The following is a 24,726-nucleotide window of genomic DNA, read 5'->3' as shown; positions in this document are numbered from 1 at the left end:
CAGCTGATGCTGTTGGCGGTTCTCTGACCCAGCAGTTGGAGGCCCTGGAACATTTTTCCTTTTGTTCCTCCCTCTGAATGGGATTGGAATGGAGAAAAGACCTACCATGAGCCCAGCCAAGCATGTCATGCCACCCCCTAGCTCACACACAGCAAGGGCCCTGAAAGAGAGAAAAGAAATGGTAGAACCCATACAAATTAGATGAAAATGGTCAGAGAGAGATATATGTTACAAGAACAAATTACCATCTGCAGTAAGAACGGCGCTACCAGGAAGTTGTGGAGACATGACTAGGCTACCTCATGTCGTTTTGCGTTTTAAAAATAATTATGAAATAGAAAAGTCACAAAGCAGGCAAATCAGTGGGGGTTCCCTCATTAGTGTTCACTGCAACATTACCACCGCTGAGCTGAAAAATCTGAGAAGGTTCCCTTTTTTTCCCTTGTCAATGGCGCTGTCTTTAGAACTAAACTAGCTAGAGTAGCGAAAGATAATTGTTAGGAAAGGATAACACTGTTAATCCACATTCATTCCTTCAAAAACAGTTAGACAAGTAAATGAAGAATATATATGAGTGTGTATATACCTATATTATAGTCACATACGCAGGACACACGCAAAATAAATAGATGCAATCCTGAATTAAAAAAAAAAATTCTAAAACAAACTGAAACATTTTGGAAAGCTGAATAGCCCCCATAAAGAACAATTACACAAAGAGCATTTAGCAATTAACACTTAAATCACAATTGACCCCAACACAACACAGTGAACAAACAATGCAGGGACATAATATGGGTAAGCCAGCAAACCCAGGCTAGAGTGATGACTGGGCTCTGACTTCACTGCTCAAAAGTAAAGCGGCTCAGCATTAAAGCTGACAGTCTAGGGTGGCACTCTGCACTTACCTTTCCCTTTGTGCCTAAATATCAGCCCTCAACGTGTGACATTCTCGCCCTGGCCCACTGCTCGCTGATTGGAGCTCCAGTCAAGCTTAAGCACAGCGAGATGAGCAAATGCCAGCCTTCCAGGGCAGCTCTGCAGCCCACATTCAAAATTGCCTTGTTCTTATTTATATGCTTAGACTCTTAGGATTGTTTCCTCTTCCCAGTTTGGGAAGTTTATTACCTCAAGAGGAGAAAAAAAAAAAAAAAAAGCAAAATTAAAAGGGAGGGAGAGGTGGGAAGAGGGGGAAAGGGAGGAGAAGAAGCCAGGCAAGGACATTAATATTGCAAAACACACTGAATGAGTGTTTGGTTGTTCAAAGCAATTACAGACTGGTTGGTAAATATGGACCCATAGAGCTTAAAAAAATACATATTATTGACCCAATCTTGAAGTGCATACTGTTAAAACACACACTATGATCATTAGTGGTTTATCTGGAATCCAAATGGGCTATTCAGGAAGTATATATTGAATGACTTTTATAAAAGGAGAATTAAAATGAAAAACCTATATTTTCTGGGTCTACCAAACATCTTTAGAATTTTCAAATAAAGTTTATTATTTTCTTTTTCCTAAATTTCATCCATGGGTTTGATCCATAATGCATACTTACAGTTGAAAACACTTATTTCTATAGCATAAATCTATAATGGTAATTTATAGAATTTATAGTTCACAAATACATATTGTTAGATATATAAAAACACCTTTAAAACCAGGGATGGGATGGCATCTTTAAATAATAGCTTGAGGTATTTATTTATCAGACATTCTGTAGTGACTTCCTTAGAAGAAGTTTAAAGAATGTCTTTATTGGTTTTTTTTTTTTTTTGACCTTCACAATCAGTAAGGATTGATTGGAGCTTCACTTTTGTTTCCCCCAAATCAAAGTGAAATAAAATGCTTTGAGTGGAAATCAAAAGCCTTTGACATACAGCGAAAATCTTGCTGTGCAATATTAGTACCCAAGGCAATTCAGATTTCATTTCAGAAGCAACATGTGTTCACTGTGAACTTTATTCCCCTTTCTTTCTGTTTTCCTTTTCTTCTTGTTTTCTTTTGTTCTTTTTCTTTCTTATTTTTTTCTAACAATTTAATTTGAAGAATGTAATCATGGCAATTTTTAATATTTGATTCAATGTCTATGATGGGATAAAGAATATCTTAAATGCAGCTCTGTACCTGAATATATTATTGTGCTTGAGGCAGTAGTAAGCCAAAACCTCTTCGGATGGCCAGATGCCTAGAAAACACAAGAGGATAAACCTTTTGATTATAGAAGTTATTCTTTTAAGAAATGTCTTTTAAAAATAATGTTCAGTACAAGCTATTTCAGCTTGAATCAAACTTAACATAGTTATTACTTATATCATACAATAAGTGTCTTTTATTGTTGTTATTTTTATAATGGTGAGATTTATAACCCTTTCCCCCAGTATAATAGAAAGATATCCTAAATATACTTTACTAAATTTTGATCAAAAGACAGACAAAACAGTAACAACCAAAATCACAAGAGTTAAATTTTGATGGTACTTCAAGTAGATCTTAATCTTGTGCACATAAAATTAATTAATATCAGTTGAAGACTTACTTATATATGCAGCCCATATTAGGCAAAAATAAATGGGACAATCACGCACATGAGCAAATAAAACCACTGATGTCACTACACTTTTTTGTTTGATATCATGCTAATATTTTTAAATATACACATTCTTTCTTTCTTTCTTTTTCTTTTTCTTTCCTTCTTTCTTTCCTTCCTTCCTTCTCTTTCTCTCTTCTTCCTTTCTCTTTCTTTCTTTTTTCTTTTTTTTTTTTTTTTAAATAAAGACGGGGTTTCACCATGTTGGTCAGGCTGGTCTTGAACTCCCGACCTCAGGTGATCTGCCTGCCTTGGCCTCCAAAGTGCTTGGATTACAGGTGTGAGCCACCGTGCCCGGCCCTCTTTCCTTCTTTCTTTCTTGACAGAGTCTTGCTCTGTCACCTAGGCTGGAGTGCAGTGGCACAATCTCAGCTCCCTGCAACCTCTGCCTCCCAGGTTAAAGCAACTCTCCTGCCTCAGCCTCCTTAAATAGCTGGGATTACAGGTGTGCACCACCATGCCCAGCTAATTTTTGTATTTTTAGTAGAGAAGGGGGTTTCATCATGTTGGTCAGGCTGGTCTCGAACTGCTGACCTTGTGATCCACCCGCCTCAGCCTCCCAAAGTGCTGGGATTACAGGCGTAAGCCACCAAGCCCGGCCACAATTATTTCTTTCTTCAGATAAATAAAATCAAACTGGAGTATAAGATTAAGAAATTTTAATTTCACCAACTTGGGTACACCATTAAATTTAACAATAATTCTACTTGCTAAATTGCATGGATGGACATTTTCTAAAATTATCATCCATCAATCACCGATTTCAAATACTTAGTCTTCATGAATGGATATGAATTGCTTAAAGAGAAGACAAACATGATTGGAAATTGTAGTTTCTAGTTGTTATCACAGGATGGTAGGATTATAAGTGTTTTCAATTTTTTTCTTTATGCTTTTTTGTATTTTCCAACATTTTTACAGTAAGCATATATTACCCTTATAATTAGTATAAACTATGACCTTATAAAAATTATGTTTTCCCCCAAGTAATCACACCTAAAGATCAGGCAGAATACCAGGCATCCTGTACTTCCTGAGGCTGAGCGCACCATGCAGTCCTGGGAAAGGGTAGCAAATGTTCTCTGACTCAGCACCAAGCACTCTGCTGATGGGCCTTTAATGCAGGGTTGAAACATCTAAAAAAGGCTTAATATTTTTCCCCTAGATGAACCTCCAACTTTGAGGAGTAAGAAATCCAAACATTTCAGAGAAGAGGATGTCAAAGAAATGTTAAGTAAAATCCTAAGAGATTCAGAGGGTAAATATATAAACAGCAAAGAGATGACTTTATAAAGCATTTGCTGCAGGAAAGCCCAGTCAGGTGTACACACTACTTCAGTCTCCCTGGCCTTTCTGGTAGGAACGACAGCTTGGGGGAGAAACAAGGAAAACCAGCAAGAAGTGTTTGGAGTCATATTTAAGAGCAAAGTCAGAGAGGCAGTGGAGTGTGGCAGTTAAGATCACAGATATTTTGGAGCCAGACTTACTGGGCTCCAGTGCCAGCTCTGCCATTCCCTTGTGGAGTGACCTTGGACAGGCTACTTAACCTCTCAATCTCTCACACTCCTCATTTGTAAAATATCATCATTGCAGTATTATCAACCTCACAGGATTGGCCTGAGAGTTAAATGAGTAAAAGACATGCACTATGATGTTTAGAATGGTTCCTAACACATTATAAGCTCAAAGAAAAAGAAAGCTTTTGTTAATGTTATTCTCCAGCAAAGAGAGATGGAAGAGAGAATATGTGAATCCAAAATGATTATCCCAATAACCAGAAAAATGGAAAGCCATTTTGACCTGTTCCTATTCTTGGAACCCCAAATCCTAATACCTGGTATATCTCCACATAAAAAGAACTTTATAAAGACCAAAGCATAAATAAAAGTTTCTGAAGGAAGAGTATAAGATAATGCTGTATACCAAGTTGATACAGTCACCACAATAATGAATTTCTTTATGACTTTAGTAGATGGCTTTGAGGTTTTAAAAAAATGACAGGGAAAGAGTATCTAACTAAAATTTAAGCCTTGATTAAGTACAAAAATGTGACTTCTAAAATGCAGTCTTTTGCAATAGTTTTATAATTTTCTCAAAAAGTATAGAGACTAATTTTTAACAAAATTAAATACAAAGAACAAAGTTAAAAAAAAATCACCTAAAATTTGACCACTAGGATATAATCACTGTTAACATTTTGGATATTATCTCAAAAGATCTTTCTAAGCAAACAGATATTTTACACCAATGGGATCTTTTCATGAAGATATTCAATAACCTGATTTTTCCTCATTCAACATGTGGTAGATAGCTTTACATGAAAATAAAATTATACTCTACCTGCATCATTATTTATAATGATTGCTTAGACATTCTATGTGTGCATCAGAATTCATTTAACCAGTTTCCTCTTGACAGACATTTCAGTTAGTTTCAAAGTTGTTGATATAATGAGTTTATTGTGTTGGTGCAAAAGTAATTGTGGTTTTTGCCATTAACATCAACAGTAGTACAATGACAACACATCTTTTCCCAACATATGGTTTTCTCCTTAGGTCAAATACTAAGAAGTGGGATATCTGGTCAGAATTTACATATATTTTCCATTTTAATATATCAAACTGACCTCCATAAAATGTGTACCAAGTTATACTCCTAATAAGAGTGTTTGTTTCCTCAAAGCCTTGCCCAGATGGGGTTTTTTCCACATACTTTATTTTTTCTAATCTAAGTTTTTAAAAGTTATCTCAGTGAAAATCAAAAACTAAATGAGATACCACTTCACACCTACTAGGATGGCTACAATAAAAAAAGTCAGACAATAATGAATGTTGGGTTGGTGAGGATGTGGAGAAACTGGAACCCTCATCCACTGCTGGTACGAATATAAAATCATGTAGCCACTTTGAAAAATTGTCTAGCAGTTCTTTAAAAGGTTAAATGTAGATTACAATATGACCGAGCAACTCCATTGCTAGCCAAGAGAAATCAAAGTATGTCCAACAAAAACTTGTACATGAATGCTCGTAGCAGCATTGTTCTTAATAGCCCCAAAGTGGAAACAACCCAAATGTCCATCAACTGATGAATGGATACATAAAATGTGATACATCCATACAATGGACTATTATTTGACAATAAAAAGAACTGATACATGCTACAACATGGATGGAACTTGAAACATTATACAGGCAATACCCAATTTTATTGCAGTTTTCTTTATTGTGCTTTGTAGATGCCGCCTATCGAGTTTTACAAATTGAAGGTTTGTGGCAACCCTGCACTGAGTAAGTCCATTGGTGCCATTTTTCCAACAGCACGTGCTCAATTAGTCTGTGTCAGATTTTGGTCATTCTCATAATATTTCAAAAGTTTTTCATTACTGTTGTATCTGTTATGGCTGTCTGTGATCAATGACCTTTGTAACTGTTTTGGGGCGGCATGAATTACGCCCATATAAGGTAGCTAGCAAACTTAATCAATAAATCTTGTGTGTGTTCTAAGTGCTCCACCAATCGGCATTCCCCCATTTCTCTCCCTCTCCCCAGGCCTCCCTATTATTAGGCTAATTAATAAACCTACAATGGTTTCTGAGTGTTCAAGTGAAAGGAATAGTTGCATGTCTCTCACTTTAAATTAAAAGCTAGAAATGATTCCACTTAATGGAGAAGGCACGTGGAAAGCTGAGATAGGCTGAAAACCAGGCCTCTTGCACTAAACAGACAAGTTGTGAATGTAAAAGAAAAGTTCCAGAAGGAACTTAAAAGTGTTACTCCAGTGAACACACCAATGATAAGAAGGTGAAACAGCCTTATTGCTGATATGGAGAAAGTTTGAGTGGTCCGGATAGAAGATCAAACCAGCCACAACATTCCCTTAAGCCAAAGCCCAATCCAGAGCAAGGCCCTAAGTCTTCAATTTTATTAAGGCTAAAGGTGAGGAATCTGTAGAAGAAAAGTGTGAAGCTAGTGGAGGCTGGTTCAAGATGTTTAAATAAAGAAGCCATTTCTGTAATGGAGAAGTGCAAGGCAAAGCAGTAAGTGCTGATGTAGAAGCTGTAGCAAGTTATCCAGAAGATGTAGCTAAGATCACTGATGAAGGTGACGACACTAAACAACAGATTTTCAGTGTAGACAGACAGCCTTCCATTGGAAGAAGATGCCATCTAGGACTTTGGTAGCTAGAGAGAATTCACTGCCTGGCTTCAAAGATTAGAAGGACAGGCTGACTCTCTTGTTGGGGGCTAGTGCAGCTGGTGACTAAGTTGATGCCAATGCTCATTCACCATTCTGAAAATCACAGGGCCCTTAAGAATTATGCTAAATCTAGCCAGGCTCAGTGGCAGGTGCCTATCAGTCTACTCAGGAGGGTGAGGCAGGAGGATTGCTTTAGTAGGCCCATGAGTTTGAGGCTGTAGTGGGCTATGATTGCATATGTGAATAGCCACTGTACTCCACCCTGGACAACATAGTGAGACACTGTCTCTTAAAAAAAAAAAAGAGAAAAGGAATTATGCTAAATCTACTGTGCCTGTGCTCTATAAATGAAGCAATAAAGCCTGGATGATAGCACATCTGTTTATAGCATGGTTTACTGAACATTTTAAGCTCACTGTTAAGATCTACTGCTCAAAAAAAAGCAATTCCCTTCCAAATATTATATACTGCTCATAGACAATGCACCTGGTCACCAAAGGGCTCTGATAGAGATATACAAGGAGATTAATGTTGTTTTCATGCCTGCTAACACAGCATCCATTCTGCAGCCCGTGGATCAAGAAGTAATTTTGACTTTCAAATCTTATTATTTCAGAAATGTATTGCATAAGGATATAGCTGCCAAACACGGTGATTCTTCTGATGGATCTGAGCAAAGTCGTTTGAAAACATGGAAAGGATTCACCATTCTAGATGCCATTAAGAACATTCGTGAGTCATTAGAGGAGGTCAAAATATCAATGTTAACAGGAGTTGGAAGAAGTTGATTTCAGCATTCATAGATGATTTTGAGAGGTGGAACTAGCAAGAGAACTAGAATGAGAAATGGAGCCTGAGGATGTTACTGAATTGCTGCAATCTCATGATTAAACCTGAAAGGACAAGGAGTTGCTTCTCACGCATGGGTAAAGAAACTAGTTTCCTGAGATGGAATCGTCTCCTGGTGAAGATGCTGTGAGCACTGTCGAAATTACAACAAAGGATTTAGACTATTACATAAACTGAGTTGATAAAGCAGTGGCAGGCTTTGAGAGGACTGACTCCAATTTTGAAAGAAGTTCTACTCAGGTAAAATGCTGTCAAACAGCATTGCATGCTACAGAGAAATCTTTCCTGAAAGGAAAAGTCAATCAATGTGGCAAATTGCATTGTTGTCTTATTTTAAGAAATTGCCACAGCCACCCCAACCGTCAGCAACCATCACCCTGATCAGTTAGCAGCCATCATCAAGGCGAAACCCTCTACCAGCAAAATGGTTACAACGCACAGAAAGCTCAGATGATCATTAGCATTTTTAAGCAACAAAATATTTTTAGTAAGGTATGTGCATTTTTTAGACACAATAATATTGCACACTTAAGCTACAGTATAGTGCAAACATAACTTTTATGTGCACTGGGAAAGCAAAGAATTTGTGTGACTTAATTTATTGTGATATTCACTTAATTGCAGTAGTTTGGGACCAAACCCGCAATATCTCCAAGGTATGACTGTACTGAGTAAAAGAAAGCAGTTTCAAAGGACCACATGTTGTATGTTTTTATTTATATGAAGCGTGCAGAATAGGCACATTCATAAAGATGGCATGTAGCACGATAACTGCCTAGGGCTGCGATGGTTAGGTGTAAATGGAGCATGATAGCTAATGGGTATGAGGTTTCTTCTGGAGGTGACAAAATGTTCTAAAATTGTGGTGACTGTTGCACAACTCTGAATATACTAAATACCACTGGATGAATTGTGTGGTATGTGAATTATATCTCAATAAAGCTGCTACTTTTGAAAATTTTCACATTCTTATTTGTGGGAATAAAATGGTCTTTTTAAAGGATTTTCTTTTCAAATTAGTTATACAGACACATAGTTTAGAGAGCCATTGAGATCTATTAGAATGGTTATGACAAATAGTAGTACCCAGCTCCTCTCCCCGGTATTTCTGCTTCCCTAGAAACTATCACTTGTAATTCTTTTAGCTAATTCTTCTGGTAATGTCTATATTTCTACATAATAAGTTTGTATCATTGCTTCTTGATTTTTCAGTTTCAGGCAAAATCTATTGATCCCCTACTGGGCAAAATTAGCATTTTTTGCTTTTATCTCTATTCCTCTTCCCCCGTCACACGTGTGCCCCTTATCCACCCCACACCATTTGCTTAATATTATATGTTAATATTACAATAATAGTTATAAGGTTAAAACTTTCGTAAGATCACTCCCCAGTTAATTTTATTATGACTATGAAATAAAACTGAGCTATGTAGTAAACTATGATTTCTTTTCTTTTGCACAAATTTTTGTTTTCTTTGTAGTTCATAAAGGTCTTTTCCCCCCTCATTTGCTAAGATTTTTATGCAATCTCAAACTCCAGTTGTCAATTGCTCCTCTCAATACATTCACTCACAATGGGTGTTCTACCAACCTTATGAGGAAATCTCTCTTGGTATCTTCTGACCTGCCTTAGTCTGGACTGAATGCCCTCTATTCTTGGTACACAGCTGACAGCCTAATCTTCACTATTATGCCAGACTCCTTTTGCCTTTCTCCTGGGTCCCATCTCTAGTTTCCTCTACCCATCTTGTCTTCCCCTTTCTTGGTGTATTCCCTCATTTCAGTGTAAAACATCCTACAGTGGTTTCTTGAAAAAGAGGGTATGAGAGGTAAATGTTTAAGAACTTGCATGATTCAGTGAGTGACTACAACCCAGCAACTCCATGTTCTTCAGTTTCTGGAAAGTTTCTTATAAAGTATCATAGATTATTTCCTTGTCTCTGTATTTCTCTGTTCTCTTCTTCTGGAACTGGTATTATTTGGATGTTGACTCTCCTGAACACATCCTTTTATTTTAAAAAATCTTTTCTTTCTTGCTTTGCATCTCTTATTGTTTTCTACTTTCTTGGAAATGTCCTCAACTTTATCTTCCAATCTTTTTATTTTTCTTTTAATTTATGCTATTGTTATTGATGGTCATTCTCTGAATATTTCTTTTATATAGCATCCTATTCCTATTTCACAAATGCAATGTTTTAATTACTTGAAAATATTAATTATAGCTTAAGTTTTCTCATCTTTATAAAATCTGTTTTCTTCAAGATGCTGTTTTCTATTTCTTGGTTTTGGTACGTCACATTAAAAGCTTTCCTCAGTTATCTTCTGGAAGTAAAGAAGTCTGGGTGTAGGTGAGTGAGGTGAGGGTGTGGGGCTCAGCATTCAGTCTGCATATGTTCACTTAGTCACTCCACTTGGTTTTTCATATTCTCCGATTTCAGCCGTGCTTGGTGTCTCCCAACCCCAGAACTCCAAGTTTAACTCTCTCCAAAGAACACAACCCTAGTTTTCTGTTGGAGTAGAGGGGGAACAGTTGCCCAGTCACCTGAAATGGGGATATAACTGCTTCTTAAACAACTTTCAATCAATTCTCCTTAGTTCAGGCCTCTTCAACTCCTTTTAGAAGTACAGTTGCCCCTCAGTATTTGTGGGGGATTAGTTCCAGGACTCCCAAAAAATAAAATGAAATAAAATAAAAATATTTGTGTTATTTTTAGTATTTTTTTTTTCAGAATATTTTGGATCTGAGGTTGGCTGAATCCTCAAATGCAGAACCCATGAATATGGAAAACCGACTGCATCAGATACCACCAATTTTCAAGCCTTTCAAGGCTTCAAAAGTATAAACTGGGTTGATTCTCAGCTTTTCCAGTTGCTGGCTTTCTCACATTTGCTAAGTCAGTGACTTCTCATGCATTTGCCTTCCAGCTTCCAAAATTTTATTGCTATTACATGCTGCCCCCCACAATGGCTGTTCTATCATCCAGGTGGGTTTATGGCTTAAAAACCTCCCTATCTAGTGGTTTAGTGAGGTTTCTTAAAGGATTGCATTGTTCAACCTCTAAGTTTACCTCAAACCCAGAAAGGTATGGTCTTATGAATATAGCTTTGTAGGACAGTTCTGGAATCCAAGACATATTCTTATCTCTTCCAGAGTACATTTTAGCACCAATGCTTTAAGCTCAAAGTGGTGGGATTTCGTTACTCATTCTGGAAGAGTAGCGAGTAGGGGGAATTCATAGACTAGAGAGAAATTCATTGGAAAAGTGATGAGAATAATTTTTAGAAGAAGAACATACAAGACAAGAACACTAATGGTGAAATCCCAAGGTTCTTATGTTCCATTAATAATATCATAGTACTATGGTTATTAACTGGGTGATGAAATAATGTGTACACCAGACCCCCGTGACATGCAATTTACCTATATAACAAACCTGCACATGTACCCCTGAACTTAAAAGTTGAAAAAGGAGATTATAATGTTTATCAGAAAATTATAGGCATTTCTGCTACATTCTTGACATCATTCAGTGAAATGTTACAGAATGCCCAAAGTGGCATTTATAGTAGCTAAAGTGTTAATATAAAAACAGCATCCCCAAACTTTTAAATTAATAGTTTATTGTAGATACTGTATTTTCTGAACACATGTCGTGAATTAGGACACTCCCCTAAAAGTTATTCAGAAGCATATCATTTCCTATTCTTTAGTGCTTTCTGTATAAATCAAATGAGTTTATTTCATAGGAGCAAAGGCATCCTTCATCCTTTGGGCCTCCATAAAAGTGCTGGTTAAACAAGAGTTCTGTCTGGAAAAGGAAGAACATCATACTACACTTGTATATCCACGGTCATTTGGTTTCATCACATTTTCTTTTGAACAAAAGCTTGGTTCCCTGCAGATGCTTCCATCAGAACTGAGCCTGCTGAACTTGTCAGATTTCAGAAAGCCTATAGCCAGCCAACACTAAAACAGGAAAGGCTAGCTGTGTGTGTAGCAAGAGTGAGGTGGAAAATTGGCAATATGATCTACTTAATATATGCAACCACTTTGTTATTGTTATTGTTAGTGAAGTAGCTAGTTTAGAATTATTTTATTTTTTGAGACAGGATCTCTGTCACCAAGGCTGGAGTGCAGTGGCACCACCATGGTTCACTGCAGCCTCGACTTCCTAGGCTCAGGTGATTGCCTCCTGAGTAGCTGGGACTACAGGTACACACCACTACACCCAGCTAATTTTTCTATTTTGGGTAGAGATAGAGTTTCACTATGTTACTCAGGCTGGCCTCAACTCTTGGGCTCAAGTGATCCTCCTGCCTCAGCCTACCAAAGTGCTGGGATTACAGGGATGAGCCACTGCACCCAGCTTAGAATTATTTTAAATCTCAAGTTTCATAGTTAATCTGGAAACAAACAACACAACTATTATTACCCTGAAGACTGAGCAAATCCTAAAATTCAGTGACATGAGGATCCAGCTAAGCATGGGCCTTCTAGATCACTTCCATTTGAGAGCTTTTCACTTCTCATAGTTCATCCTGGAGGGCAGTCCTCAGGCTTTGCTAGACAGCATCCAGCAAGCAGCACCACTGGCTCCCTCCTCCCCACCAACTGCTTGTACTTGCTCCATGATGACACACACCCAGCTCTCACAGCAGACATACGGCTTTTCTGTGATCAGCTGATGTCCATCGAAGCAGCACCTTTCTCTGGCTCCCTCAAAGTAAGTGATCAAGCCTATCACACAAGAGTGAGAAGAAAAAAGGCCTCTCTCAAATCTGAGTCTCAAGTGGAGAGGCCGGCACACACTTAGCTAAGCTATCAAACCTTCTGGAAGAAGAAATGCACTGGTAGATGTTACTAAAAAGAAAAGCTGCTCATGTTGGAATGAGTATGTAAGCTTCCTGGGCTAGTGTCAGTGTTTGTACTCTGTCTAGTTTTATTTTCTTTTCTATTTTTTTTTTGAGATGGAGTCTCACTCTGTCACCAGGCTGGAATGCAGTGGCGCAATCTCAGCTCACTGCAACCTCCGCCTCCCAGGTTCAAGTGATTCTCCTGCCTCAGCCTCCCAAGTAGCTGGGACTACACGCGCACCCCACCACGCCCAGCTAATTTTTGTATTTTTAGTAGAGACAGGGTTTCACCATGTTGGCCAGGATGGTGTTGATCTCTTGACCTTGTGATCTGCCCACCTTGGCCTCCCAAAGTGCTGGGATTACAGTCATGAGCAACCGTGCCCAGCCTCTCTTTTCCTTTAATCTAACTCACATTTCTGCTTTGTCACTGATGTGTCAATCCAGTGCAGAAATCCACAAGAGGACTACAGAACGCTCTGCAAATATTTACTGGGCATCTACAATGTTCCAGGCCCTGAGGATCAGCAGGGATGGAGATAGCATGGTCACTGGGGCTTCAGTCTAGCTGAGACCCAGATGAGGAAGAGCCCAATAGAGAAGGAAGAGGAGGACAGAGTGGAGGAAGTGGTCCACAGAAGGGGAGCTCCATGAAATAAAGTTTTAAGAAGAAGGCTTAATGTTGTAGGAATGAAAATAAGGTCAGTGGAGCTGTAGAATGAATGAGAAAGGAAGAGAGTAATACAAGGTAAGACTGGAGAAGAGGTGGTTAGGGGCCGGAACCCCTAGGTCCAGAGGCCATGTTAATACTTTTTTTTTTTTCTTTTTTTTCTGAGATGGAGTCTCGCTTTGTCACCAGGCTGGAGTGCAATGGTGTGATCTCAGCTCACTGCAACCTCCACCGTCCGGGTTCAATCGACTCTCCTGCCTCAGCCTCCTGAGTAGCTGGGACTATAGGCATGTGCCACCATGCCCGGCTAATTTTGTATTTTTAGTAAAGACAGAGTTTCACCATGTTGGCCAGGATGGTCTTGATCTCCTAACCTTGTGATCCGCCCGCCTCGGCCTCCCAAAGTGCCGGGATTACAGGCGTGAGCCACTGCACCTGGTCCCACATTAAGAATGTTTAGTCACACCTTAGAATAAATAATATGTTTTAAGGAGCACAGTGGTAGGACCAGATTTATAATATGGTTTAAAAGATAATTCTGGCTACTCTAAGAAAGTAGATGAAAGGGGGCAAGAGGAGGCAGGGGGAAACTAGGCAGGAGGCTACTACTAACATCCAGGTGAGAGCTGGTGGTGGCTTGGGTGATGGTTAGCAGAGATGAAGAAAACTGGAAAGATTTGAGATATATTTAGAAGGTACACTGACAAGACTTACTAGTTAATTAGATGAAGGGGGTGGTAAGGGAGAGGGAAGTGTCAAGTATGACTTAGGTTTATGGCATGAATAAGTGGGTGGATGATGTACAGCAGACGCATATAGGATTTTCCTTCAATTTTATATGAAATGAGGAGGTTGAATTCATGGTGCAAAAAAACACTACCTAGGGATCTGGGGTCTGATTCTGGCTCTGCGTCTAACAAACTGTGGGATGTTAGGAAGTAATTTATCCTTTCTGAGCTTCAGTAACCTCATCTGCAAAATGATAGCCTTGGGTTAGATTATGTCTAGGGGGTCTTCAACTATAAAAAGCTACAGTAGAAAACCAGCTCTCATCTTCCAGAGTTAGAGTTCAGCTTGAATACTGGCTCTTATGGTTCTGTGATCTTGGGCAAGATATATAAACTTTTATTTTTTTTTTTGAGACAGGGAGTTTCACTCTTTCACCCAGGTTGGAATTCAGTGGTGTGATCTTGGCTCACTGCAACCTCCATCTTCTGGTTTCAAGCCATTCTCCTGCCTCAGCCTCCTGAGTGGCTGGGATTACAGGCACCCACCACCACGCCCGGCTAAATTTTTTATTTTTAGTAGAGATGGGGTTTCACCATGTTGGCCAGGCTGTTCTCAAACTACTGAGCTTGTGATCCTCCTGCCTCAGCCTCCCAAAGGTATTTAAACTTTTTAAGCCTCATTCATTCATGCAATATACAATTATCAAGGCAGCCAGGCCTGTTCTAGAAGCTGGAGATACAGCAGTGATTAAAACAAGGCCTTTGCCTAAATAACTTTCATAGGGAAAATACACAATAAGTAAGATCATTTGAGACAGTGATTGGTGCTGTGAAGAAAATAAAACATGTTAATGAAATAGAGAATAATTACAGGAGTGGGAGCTACTTTGGCCTCAGTAATGCCTCAGTTCTCTCATTTGTTAAGTGCAAGCCATAAAAGTACACCTTCTCATTGGGTGTTGTGGGGATTACATGAGATAATGCATGTAAGACATTCAGAAGAGTGCCTAACATAGAGTAATTTTTTTTTTAGATGGAGTCTCTCTCTGTTGCCCAGGCTGGAGTGCAGTGGCTTGATCTCAGCTGACTGCAATCTCTGCCTCCTGGGTTCAAGCAATTCTGCCTCAGCCTCCCGAGTAGCTGGGATTACAGGTGTACACAACCATGCCCAGCTAATTTTCGTATTTTTAGTAGAGATGGGGTTTCACCATGTTGGTCAGCCTGGGCTCGAACTCCTGACCTCATGATCCGCCTGCCTCGGCCTCCCAAAGTGCTTGGATTACAGGCATGAGCCACCGCACCCGGCCTTTTTTGTACTATTAAAAACAGAAATGATGCTGCTGCCATTGCTGTTATTATTGTAACAAGTTTCTATTCAGGGAATTTTATCAACCTGAATTACATTTTTATAGTATTTTCAGGGACATTATTATTCCTCATGGATAACCTACAAAATCAAAACAAAACTGAACTTTGGATAAATGTGCCCTTGTTATGGCAGCTTTGAAAATGGATCCAAAGCAATAATTCCATGTATATGGACAATGCATGTTCTACACTTGTCTTCCTACTTTGACCCATTAACAGACTCACTCTGTACAATATGATTAAGGGCAGGCCTCCCTGTGATTGTGGAGCCAGGTCACAAAGAACATCTGAGTAGGAGAGAACGTCTGAGAATCCCAGGATGGTGGCAGGTGGAGGCTGCCCTGTGACACTCTGCCATTTATGGAATGCTGATGCTGCCCAGGGACTATGAAGCAGAGGAGGAAATCAAGGCACAGGGAGGTTTGGAAACCTTCTCCCCAATCATACAGAAACTGGGTCACAGAGCTGGAATTTGAGCCCAGGCAATCTGACTCTAGATCTGTTATTCTTAACCTCTGGGCTCTGCTGCCTCTCGATTACAAAAACAAGGGTCCAAATGAGTTGCTTTTCAATGTTGTTTCTTCCCCTGCTCCTGGGAACCCAACTGGTCTCAGCTGACAGGACAGATGAGGAGCATGTGGAAGCAGGAGAAATGAAGGGGTATAAAAAATTACTCAAGTATTTCAATACATTCTTCTAAGACTCTAGGATGGCCTGTTTATGGGTGTGATTTGATTAAACATACATTAGAATTTAAAATGTCCATTTTAACTCAGACTATTAATGTGACAATCAGGATGTAAAGAAAAGATGGAAAAGGTCCCGGCTGTGTCCTGACACTGAAGCAGGGAGGGGAAGACAGCCTTCAGGGAACATTCCCCAGAGGCCCCAGCCGTGGGGCTGATGGTCAGTTTTCCAGCAGATGCTGGAAAAGCAGCTGAGTGACAGATGAGAAATGGAGACAGGACCAGAAGATGTAGAAGCACTGCTGAGAAAAAGGAATGCACAGCACCCACAGCCATCCACAGGGCTCAGGGAGTGAAGACATGAACTCGGAAGACAGCTCTCAGTCTTAACACATTTGTGACCTCAGCAAGCCAATTTAACTTTTCCTTCCTTCCCTAATTCCTTATCTGAAAGTAATAATACTATCTACTCCATAGTATAGACTGAGGATTAATCAGAATAGTATCTAAAAAGTGCTCAGTTAGTGTTAGCTAGTGTTATTATTTTTGTGTTTTTTTTGAGACAGAGTCTCACTCTGTCATCCAGGCTGGAGTGCAATGACACGATCTTGGCTCACTGCAACCTCTGATTCCTGGGTTCAAGCGATTCTCCTGCCTCAGCCTCCCGAGTAGCTGGAATTACAGGCACACACCACCACACCCAGCTAATTTTTGTATTTTTAGAAGAAAGGGGTTTCACCATGTTAGTCAGGCTAGTCTTGAACTCCTGACCTCAGGTGATCCACCTGCCTTGGCCTCCCAAAGTGCTAGGATTATAGGTGTGAGCCACCACGCCCAGCTATTATTATTGGTAGTGGCAGCATCACTTATTGAACACTTACTACTTGGCAAACACTGGGCTGTGTACTTCACATGGATGATCACATTTAATCCTTAAAACAACCCTATAAGACATGCAATATCCTTATGACCAGCTAAAAGCCACAATGAAGTACAGCAGAAATGGAAAACCAGTGAGCTGAAGCACACAGCCAGGGTTCAGGCCCACACACACTAACTCTAGGGCCCTGTCTCTTTTTACTACATTCTGTACCCAACCCTGATGCTGCTCCTAGAATCAGGAGCACTAGTGTCTAGTTCTCATAGCTCTGTCAATAACTAATTTGGGGACTTTGAACAAATCATATTTGGGCTCTCACTTCAAGAATACAAATGGAAGAGTTGAATTGATTTCTGAGGCTCCTTCCAACTCTAAATCCAATGACTAGAGATCATTATATGTGTGTATTTCCAAATGAAAGCTATAAAATTACCAGTGAGCTCTAGCCTGTGACATTTTAAACAAATTATATTGGTGAAATATTTTATTTTCACTATAATCCAAATTTAAACCTCTACCAGGAAATATTTTAGATGGGTTTCAAAATGGTCCTAGAAGTTAAATCTTTATTACACATCTATTTCAATGGAATTAGAACTACCTTTGTTAATTAAATCTCACAGCTTCGGAAAATAACTGCTCTACATCTATATACACTAGATGTGAATGCTTATTTAGTTAATCAAGCATAGTAACAACAGAAAACATCTTCAAGTATGATTTTTCCATTTCCAATATTGAGCACAGTTCTCTGCTACATTTTTTTCTTCGAACGAACTTCCTTCTCCTCAGTGTAACAAACTACCTAAGGGCAGAAGAGAAGAGATTTTCCTGAGGTCTAAAGCACAGGTAGAAGAACATCTCCTGATGTGAGCTATCTGGGCCTAAGCGAGAGAATGCTCTATCTCCATTGGTCAGAGAGGATGCCAGAAAGTGAGAAGAAACATGTCTAGGACAGGTAGACCCAGAAAATCAGACCAGAGAGCTCCTGGCAGGAGGGAAAACATGACACGGATTTTCCCAGAAACATCGCATGTCCTTCCCACAGTGGAAAAGAGAGAGACAGAAAGAGAGAGAAAGAGAGAAGAAAAAGGAAGAGTTTCATTGTCAGTTTTATTCCTTTACTTGGGGGAAGCAATGCCTTCCCCGAAAGCCCTGCTGTGCGGCGTGTCCTCAGGGTGGGATGATCAGGCCATCATTCTGATGAGATCATCCTTTTCCCTTTAAAATAACCACTTTGTTACGGAAGGCTGAGGCTGGAGAATTGCTTGAACCTGGGAGGCAGAGGCTGCAGTGAGCCGAGATCGCACCACTGCACTCCAGTCTGGGTGACAGAGTGAGACTCTGTCTCAAGACAGATAGATAGATAGATAGATAGATAGATAAAACAGCGCTGTGTCATGTCTTGAAAAGTCATGTAAGAGCAGCAACATGCCAAATGGAGTGGAACAATGAAAGTATTAGAATAATTGTTACTGTTCCCTGCCTTAGGTGTTGAGCCACTTCCTGGACACAGACACATACTTGTTACAGGGCATACCAAAATAGCAAAAGCAAGCTTCTTCCCTGGAGTTATGTGTGATGCATGAATTTGATTTCTAACGCACTTCCCTGCCTTGGAGTCCAGCTTTATCTCATTTGCAGGTAAACACTATGGCTAAATTCCAAACAAATTGAAAGCCATGTGTCCCATGTGGAATGCACGCACTACACATTTATGCAAGCTTTCCTGGAGAGTAAGTGATATTTAGGAGGTGCATGTTCCAGGTGCAAGAACAGCACATATTTACTGAACAGTCCTGGTATTCAGTTTGTTAGGCAGCATAACTTATTCTAGCAATGTTGTCTGGAAGGAGAACATCTCAGCATATCACACTGCCTTTATTCCAAGTTCCCTCCTTAGGACTTGAGGAAAGAATCATTCCTGTGTGGGGAAGGGGGAAGGAGGAGAACTACCTCCTTCTTACAGTGGGAATTGCCATTAGCAAGTTCCAAAAGGTAAAACACTATTCTGCAAATTGACATGGTAAGTAGAGCAGCATCTCATTGAAGTTCAGTCTATACCTACTTTAAACAAACCTCACTTTGCCATGCCATCTGAACGTAAATGTATGACATCCAGATTGCTAAAATAATAAATAAATATATGTATGTAGGTGTATATATACACATATATGTATGAGCGCTGGCTGAGAATCTCAGCTGTGCAAAATGGCCAGGGCTCTGTCCTTCCTGTATCTCCACTCATCATTATTCATTGATATGAAGGAAACGTGATGGTCTGCTCTCCATAAATTTCTGCTGCTGCACAAACTTGGGCAGCTCACTGCAACTAATGTGGAAATGTAGTGCTAAGCACGTCCCAGCTGTAAACACAGCGGTCTTGCTCTGTTGGGGCCATCTACAAATGTCTCCAGCCAACTTGTGTGATTGTCTTTAACACTTTTTTTTTCTTTAAAGAAATGAATTTGATTTCATTTTCCTTTCCCAGTTTTCAAATAGTCATTAAAAATTAAACAACACTGGGAAAAGCCTTTTGTGATTATAGCCTTCATTCTCCTGCAACAAACTGGATCTATAAATTTACGTACTATTGTAGATGTAAATTACAAAATTTATATTCAACTATATTAAAACATCTATTCCAAAAATGATTACCAGTTGTGAAAAGCAGACAGGCTTATCACTTGCTGTCAGTTGTTCATGTCTAGTTAAGCAATAATGTGCTAAAACTGCTCTTTTGTTTTGTGTAAGAATTTTGGCAATAGAAGAAATGAACACTCGGTTAATAAAAACTCAGGCTGCTTTTTGCTTTGATGGAGGAAGCAGCTGCCTGTTTTCATTTGCTGCAGAGCAGCAAAACCCATCAATATAATAAGCAGCTTAGATGCATCCATCCACAGCATCTGTAAGGATATAGGGCTATTCGCTCAAAACCAATCCCTGGTTTAATTTTAACAAAGATGTGTCTGACATATTTGAAAATGCATTATAATAGGTTTTGAAACATGAACAATTTCTCTCTTAAATACTTTTTACAGATTTGAAAGGTTAATATATGTAGCTGAATGATGGCAATGATAAAAACCAGTCCAAACTGTGAGGCCACCCTAAAACAAGGGCAGTGAAGAGAGCAAATCGACTGGCAGCTATTTGGTTCCCTTCAAAGGAGAAATAATGCATTTGAATGTGATTTCATTCATTTATTCATCCAAACAAATATTTACTGAATCCTTACTATATATTGCACTGGGCGAGATACTAAGACCACAGCCCCTACTCTCAAGGAGTTCACTCTTCAAGGGAAAAGACGCACACAAAAATGTCGGTAAAACAATATGGTAAGCACAGTGATACAGATACACATTTTTATATTTGCCTTTTATTGTAAAAACTCAAATGGGCATACAACAGTGGAAACCATTTAACATAAAAATTAAAAATCAAATACTGTCTCGTCTATTATACAGTCACACACTTCATTAGACATACCTTTAAGAAAAGACGATCTGATAAAAAAATTGAATTATGTTTAAATACATGTCAAACTGTTTACTAGTGTAGCCAAGAATTATCATACATTGGAGAGAAAGTTTTGAGATTTTAAGTTTTGTTTGGACAGCCTCTAATTTTACAGTAACCATTAGACACTTTTACACGATCAGGAATACATCACGCAGCAAGCTTAATAGAAAATACAAACTTTAATGCAACTTACAATGTGATACAGTACGTTTTGGCTAGTAAACATGCTAAGGGATTATTTTATTTTAGTGCTGGGTGGCAGTCCAAGAAGTCAGCTAATTTAAAATTCTCCTGTCTTCCTGAGTCAACATTGGATAAGTGAGCATTTCAGCCTGATTAACTAGTGACCTGTCTGATGGTATACATGAGCATAGGGTTAGTCATCAGCTTCTCAGGATATCAAATTTAAATCAGCATTCATTTCCAGAAAGATTAAAAAATGTAGCACTGAGGACTTTCTTATTCAAACACGTTCGTGGCAAAGCCCAGATACATGGTTGGTTTTTTCCTTTAAATAAGCTTTTTATTTTGGAATAATTTTAGATTTACAGAAAAGTTGCAAAGATGGTAGAGAGTTCCTAGCTTTCATTGCTAACATCTTACACTTCTCAAAACTAAGAAACTGACACAAGTTCACAACTATGAACTAAACTAAAGGGTCTGTTTTTAATAGAAGAGTCACTATTCAGATGAGTTGATGAAGGTATCTGTCAGAAAGTCATAACGTGAATTTAAAGGACAATACTATCATCTATCATAGATTGCCTTCCCTTAATTTTATTCCATCTTCTTAAGTTACTCTAAGAAATTCATATCAGATTCAAGAGTTAAAACAGGACACAAAATATATATACCTCAGGGTTTAAAAAAAAAATCTGACCTCGTCAAAAGAAGTTTGTAGCCAGGTGAAGCCTTGGTTCCCCATTCCATTGTTGAAATGGGCAGAATATTATTTCTAAGTCATTATTCACATAGAAATCCTGATTGCCCCTATTCAATTAATACTTTCATATCCCAGTGTGATATGGACCTTATAACCAATCTTGTGGCAGCATGAGTTAAGAACCACAAAGAAGTCAGAGGTCATTATTTCCCCCCATTGAGAGTGTTTATAATGCATTCACTATGTTCCCTCTCCTCTCTGGCCTGCTTTCTTCCCTTGTCTGCTGCACTGGTTTAATGGCTGAGCACAATGCTTCCAGAATCCTGCAGAGATTCATGGGCTTTGTACCGGTTAATGGTGGTCTCTCCAAGAGCAAGTTGGAAAAGATACCTTTGGGGAGATTCTCTCTAGCTATAACTGGTGGTCAAACCTTGGTGCCTGGTGTTTGGGTGAATACTCCCTCTCCAGCCCCAACGTACTGTAAGCTGAAAGAACTCCCTCCCTTCACTTTGCCCACTGCTTCCCCCACTTGATTCTTTGTTTCCCCTGTGTCCATCTCATCCTCTCTCCTTTTCACATTCATCCTCAGCCCTGTTTTAGTGCTCACTTTTTCTGCTTGAAAGAATTCATAATAGAAGAGCATACCTTTCTTTTAAAAAGCAAAAATTAATCATACTTTGATAAAGAAAACTTGCTGATACTACCACCTTCAAAGTTTCCTTAAAATACTTTGATCTCTTTCTTTATGTTATCTTTGAACATAAACTGCTTGAGGACAGGGACTTCATTGTTTTCTTCTCTGGGGCATGTTTACATGATGTGCATGAAGTCATGCTGTATTCACAGAGAACAGCAACAAATTGTTCTAAACCTAGAACTCACAGCTGTAAAAAATGAATTCCTCTTCTTTTGCAAGATCTATTTGCTAAGCTTTATATGCTGTCTCTACTCCGGACCAGATTCTACCTATAAATGCAATCACAGGTCAGTTCTTGTGTGGATAAGTTTCTAATTGCACTCAATCCACTTTCACTGGCTTTCTTATCTATATCCACAATCTGTAGACCTGGCAGGACAATTATCACCAGTAGACCGGATAGATCCTCTAGGGAGTAGGCTTGCCCTGGGCCTGAAAGGTACATGCTTACCAGTTTCCAGGCCAGCAACATGGAAGAATCCACATTCAATAGGCCATCTTTCTCTAAATCAATCCTTTTGCTTCGTTCAGCAGAGCCCATGTCATGGGTGCTCATATCTGGGGCTTATCTGCGGATATCTACAAACATGCAGGTCTCTAATCATAGGAGCCTGGAATGAGTCCCAGAATGGGCCCTTGAAGTGACTTGAGAGAGAGAAAATGATTCTCTGTCTGGCTTTTCTGTCTGGCTTTTTTTTTCCCCCCGCCTTCTCTTGGCTATGATAAAATTTATAATCTTAACCCATATAGGAAATTGTTTTCTCTTAGAATCACAACTCCTCAAGAAACGTTTTCAAAATACACTATTTAAACCGAACTATTGCTCTGAACTTGACACCACAATTATCTTTCTGTTGGGAAAAATACAAAAATTCTAGAGCTGTTATATTGTTATCAGCCCTTTCACACCAGGACACACGAGTGTTCTTAAGTTGAGATCAAAGTGCACAGGCTGAGTTGCTGAGAATGGAGAAGTCATCACGATCTCTATGGATTCATGCTGGACTTCTCAGGACAGAAAACAGATTTCCTTCTCTCTCCAACAGTAGAGTTCATGTTATTGTGAACTCCATCATTTCTCCTCCTTGGCCCCACTCTCAACAAATGACTGAAACAATGGCTTCAAACCCAGAACGTTGTATTTAGGCTAGAATATGTTTCTCATCTGTTTATGCTGCCCAACAGCACTGAAGAGATTTTGGCTGAGCAAATACTATGGTGGAAGTCGACATTCATACCATTAGTGACATGAAAAAACAATAACCTTTTGGAAGAATATGAAATAGTGTTTACTTATCAGGAGAGTTAATTTGTTACTGTTTTTCATAGATGCTTCAGAGATATTGCAATTTGTGAAGTAAGGTCTAAAGGATCCAGGGGCTTGCTTAGCACAAGAGGCTAGCTAGTTGATGGCCGAGTTTGGGCTAGAACCTCAGCTCCCTAATACCTCACTATGGTTCTCCTTTCAGAGTATGACACTTGAACTACAGTGTGGGAAAGACATGATCTGAGTTTCCATCTTGTGGAGAGATTTTACCTTCTAGGTGGAAATCAGTGTTTGAAGAAATGAAACATACTCATAACAATTTCAGCATATTCACAGATGCTTAGCAATAAAATTTAAGTCATTTTTTTGTTTCTATTTCTCAATAAACAGTTTTATTAAAACCCTGCCTCTTTTCCATGCTCCAACACACTGGCTGTTGGAAGAGGCTACAGATACATTTAGCTGCAGCTTACCTAATATCAGAATCTCTGAATCAAGGCCAGGAAGCAACATACAATCTTTAGAAATAAGTGACCCCCTTCTCCAGAATTATAATGATTGTGTGCCTTGCTTTATATAATTGGGCTTCTGTTTGTTTACAGGAAATTTATCATCTACATGGTCATTAGTCTTATTTATTCAAATGTCTACATGTAATTTGTCTTGCAATTAAGAGTTTGTGGCAGATTCCAACAATTCTTTTGATTACCAGCATTACAATCATAATAAAAGAGTAATTTTATTTTACATTGTTGTGTCTTGGGAGGGAGAATCATGTAATATATACAGTTTTCACACACAACAGTGTTGAGAAATGTAATTTTCTGTGTATTCTCTTCTAAGAATATTTTCAACGTTTTTGGATTGTCTCCGCACTCAGGAACGGGATTGAAATCTCCACTTTGGTATTTATCTGAGGCTGCGATAGCTCGGTCGTCTGCCGCCAAATGCCAAGATAGGGGGAATCTCATCATCCAGAGACCAGCTGCATGATGGGCAGTTAATAGATATATCAAACCTTAGGATATATGCTAAGCTGAAGAGATGATTGGTTGGTTGATACACTGATTGATTAGCATAGGGAGAATGGGTTTCTTCTTGACAACCTAAGATTATGCTTCAGCTAAGCTCAAATTGCTTACACCTCTTCTATTGGGTTTAAAATTACAGTCCTGTCATCTAAAATCTCTCTTCAATGAAATTTTTACCATATATAAAAATTAAAGGGAAAAAGAAAGTAGGAGCACTGGATAAGAGTAAATGGAGTAGATACATTTCATGCTACTGTTGTTGATTCCACTAGGAAAAGTTGATATGTAAATCCCCTTGAAAAATGTTACACATTTCATAAACGATTACTGAATATTATACAATAATTCAGGGGAAAAGTTCAGTGTATTTAAGTCAGTGAACACATATTTTCAAATACATTACAGTTAGATCTCCTCTATATAAAAAAGGGAATTAAAGGAAAGCCCTCTATTAATCAGGTTTACTCTCTAAGGCACATAGACACCATCTTTGGACTTT

The 24,726-nt window shown here is 39.0% G+C and overlaps 1 protein-coding gene across 2 annotated transcripts in view; it reads right to left on the bottom strand.

The window, feature by feature from the left end:
* Nucleotides 1-24,726, bottom strand: part of CAMKMT (calmodulin-lysine N-methyltransferase) — a 415,676-nt gene that overhangs the window by 67,063 nt on the left and 323,887 nt on the right. For both annotated transcript variants that reach the window (XM_012450588.3, XM_064364047.1), the window contains exons 4-5: nt 2,131-2,191; nt 106-160 (exon numbers count right to left, since the gene is read on the bottom strand). In XM_012450588.3, coding sequence (XP_012306011.2) covers nt 106-160; nt 2,131-2,191 — 116 coding nt within the window. The remainder of the gene's footprint in view (nt 1-105; nt 161-2,130; nt 2,192-24,726) is intronic.

The sequence above is a fragment of the Aotus nancymaae genome, unplaced genomic scaffold (genome assembly GCF_030222135.1).
Source record: "Aotus nancymaae isolate 86718 unplaced genomic scaffold, 86718_ANA_hifiasm-v0.15.2.pri h1tg000057l, whole genome shotgun sequence".
NCBI lineage: Eukaryota > Metazoa > Chordata > Mammalia > Primates > Aotidae > Aotus > Aotus nancymaae.
This window is presented reverse-complemented; position numbering and strand designations above follow the sequence as displayed.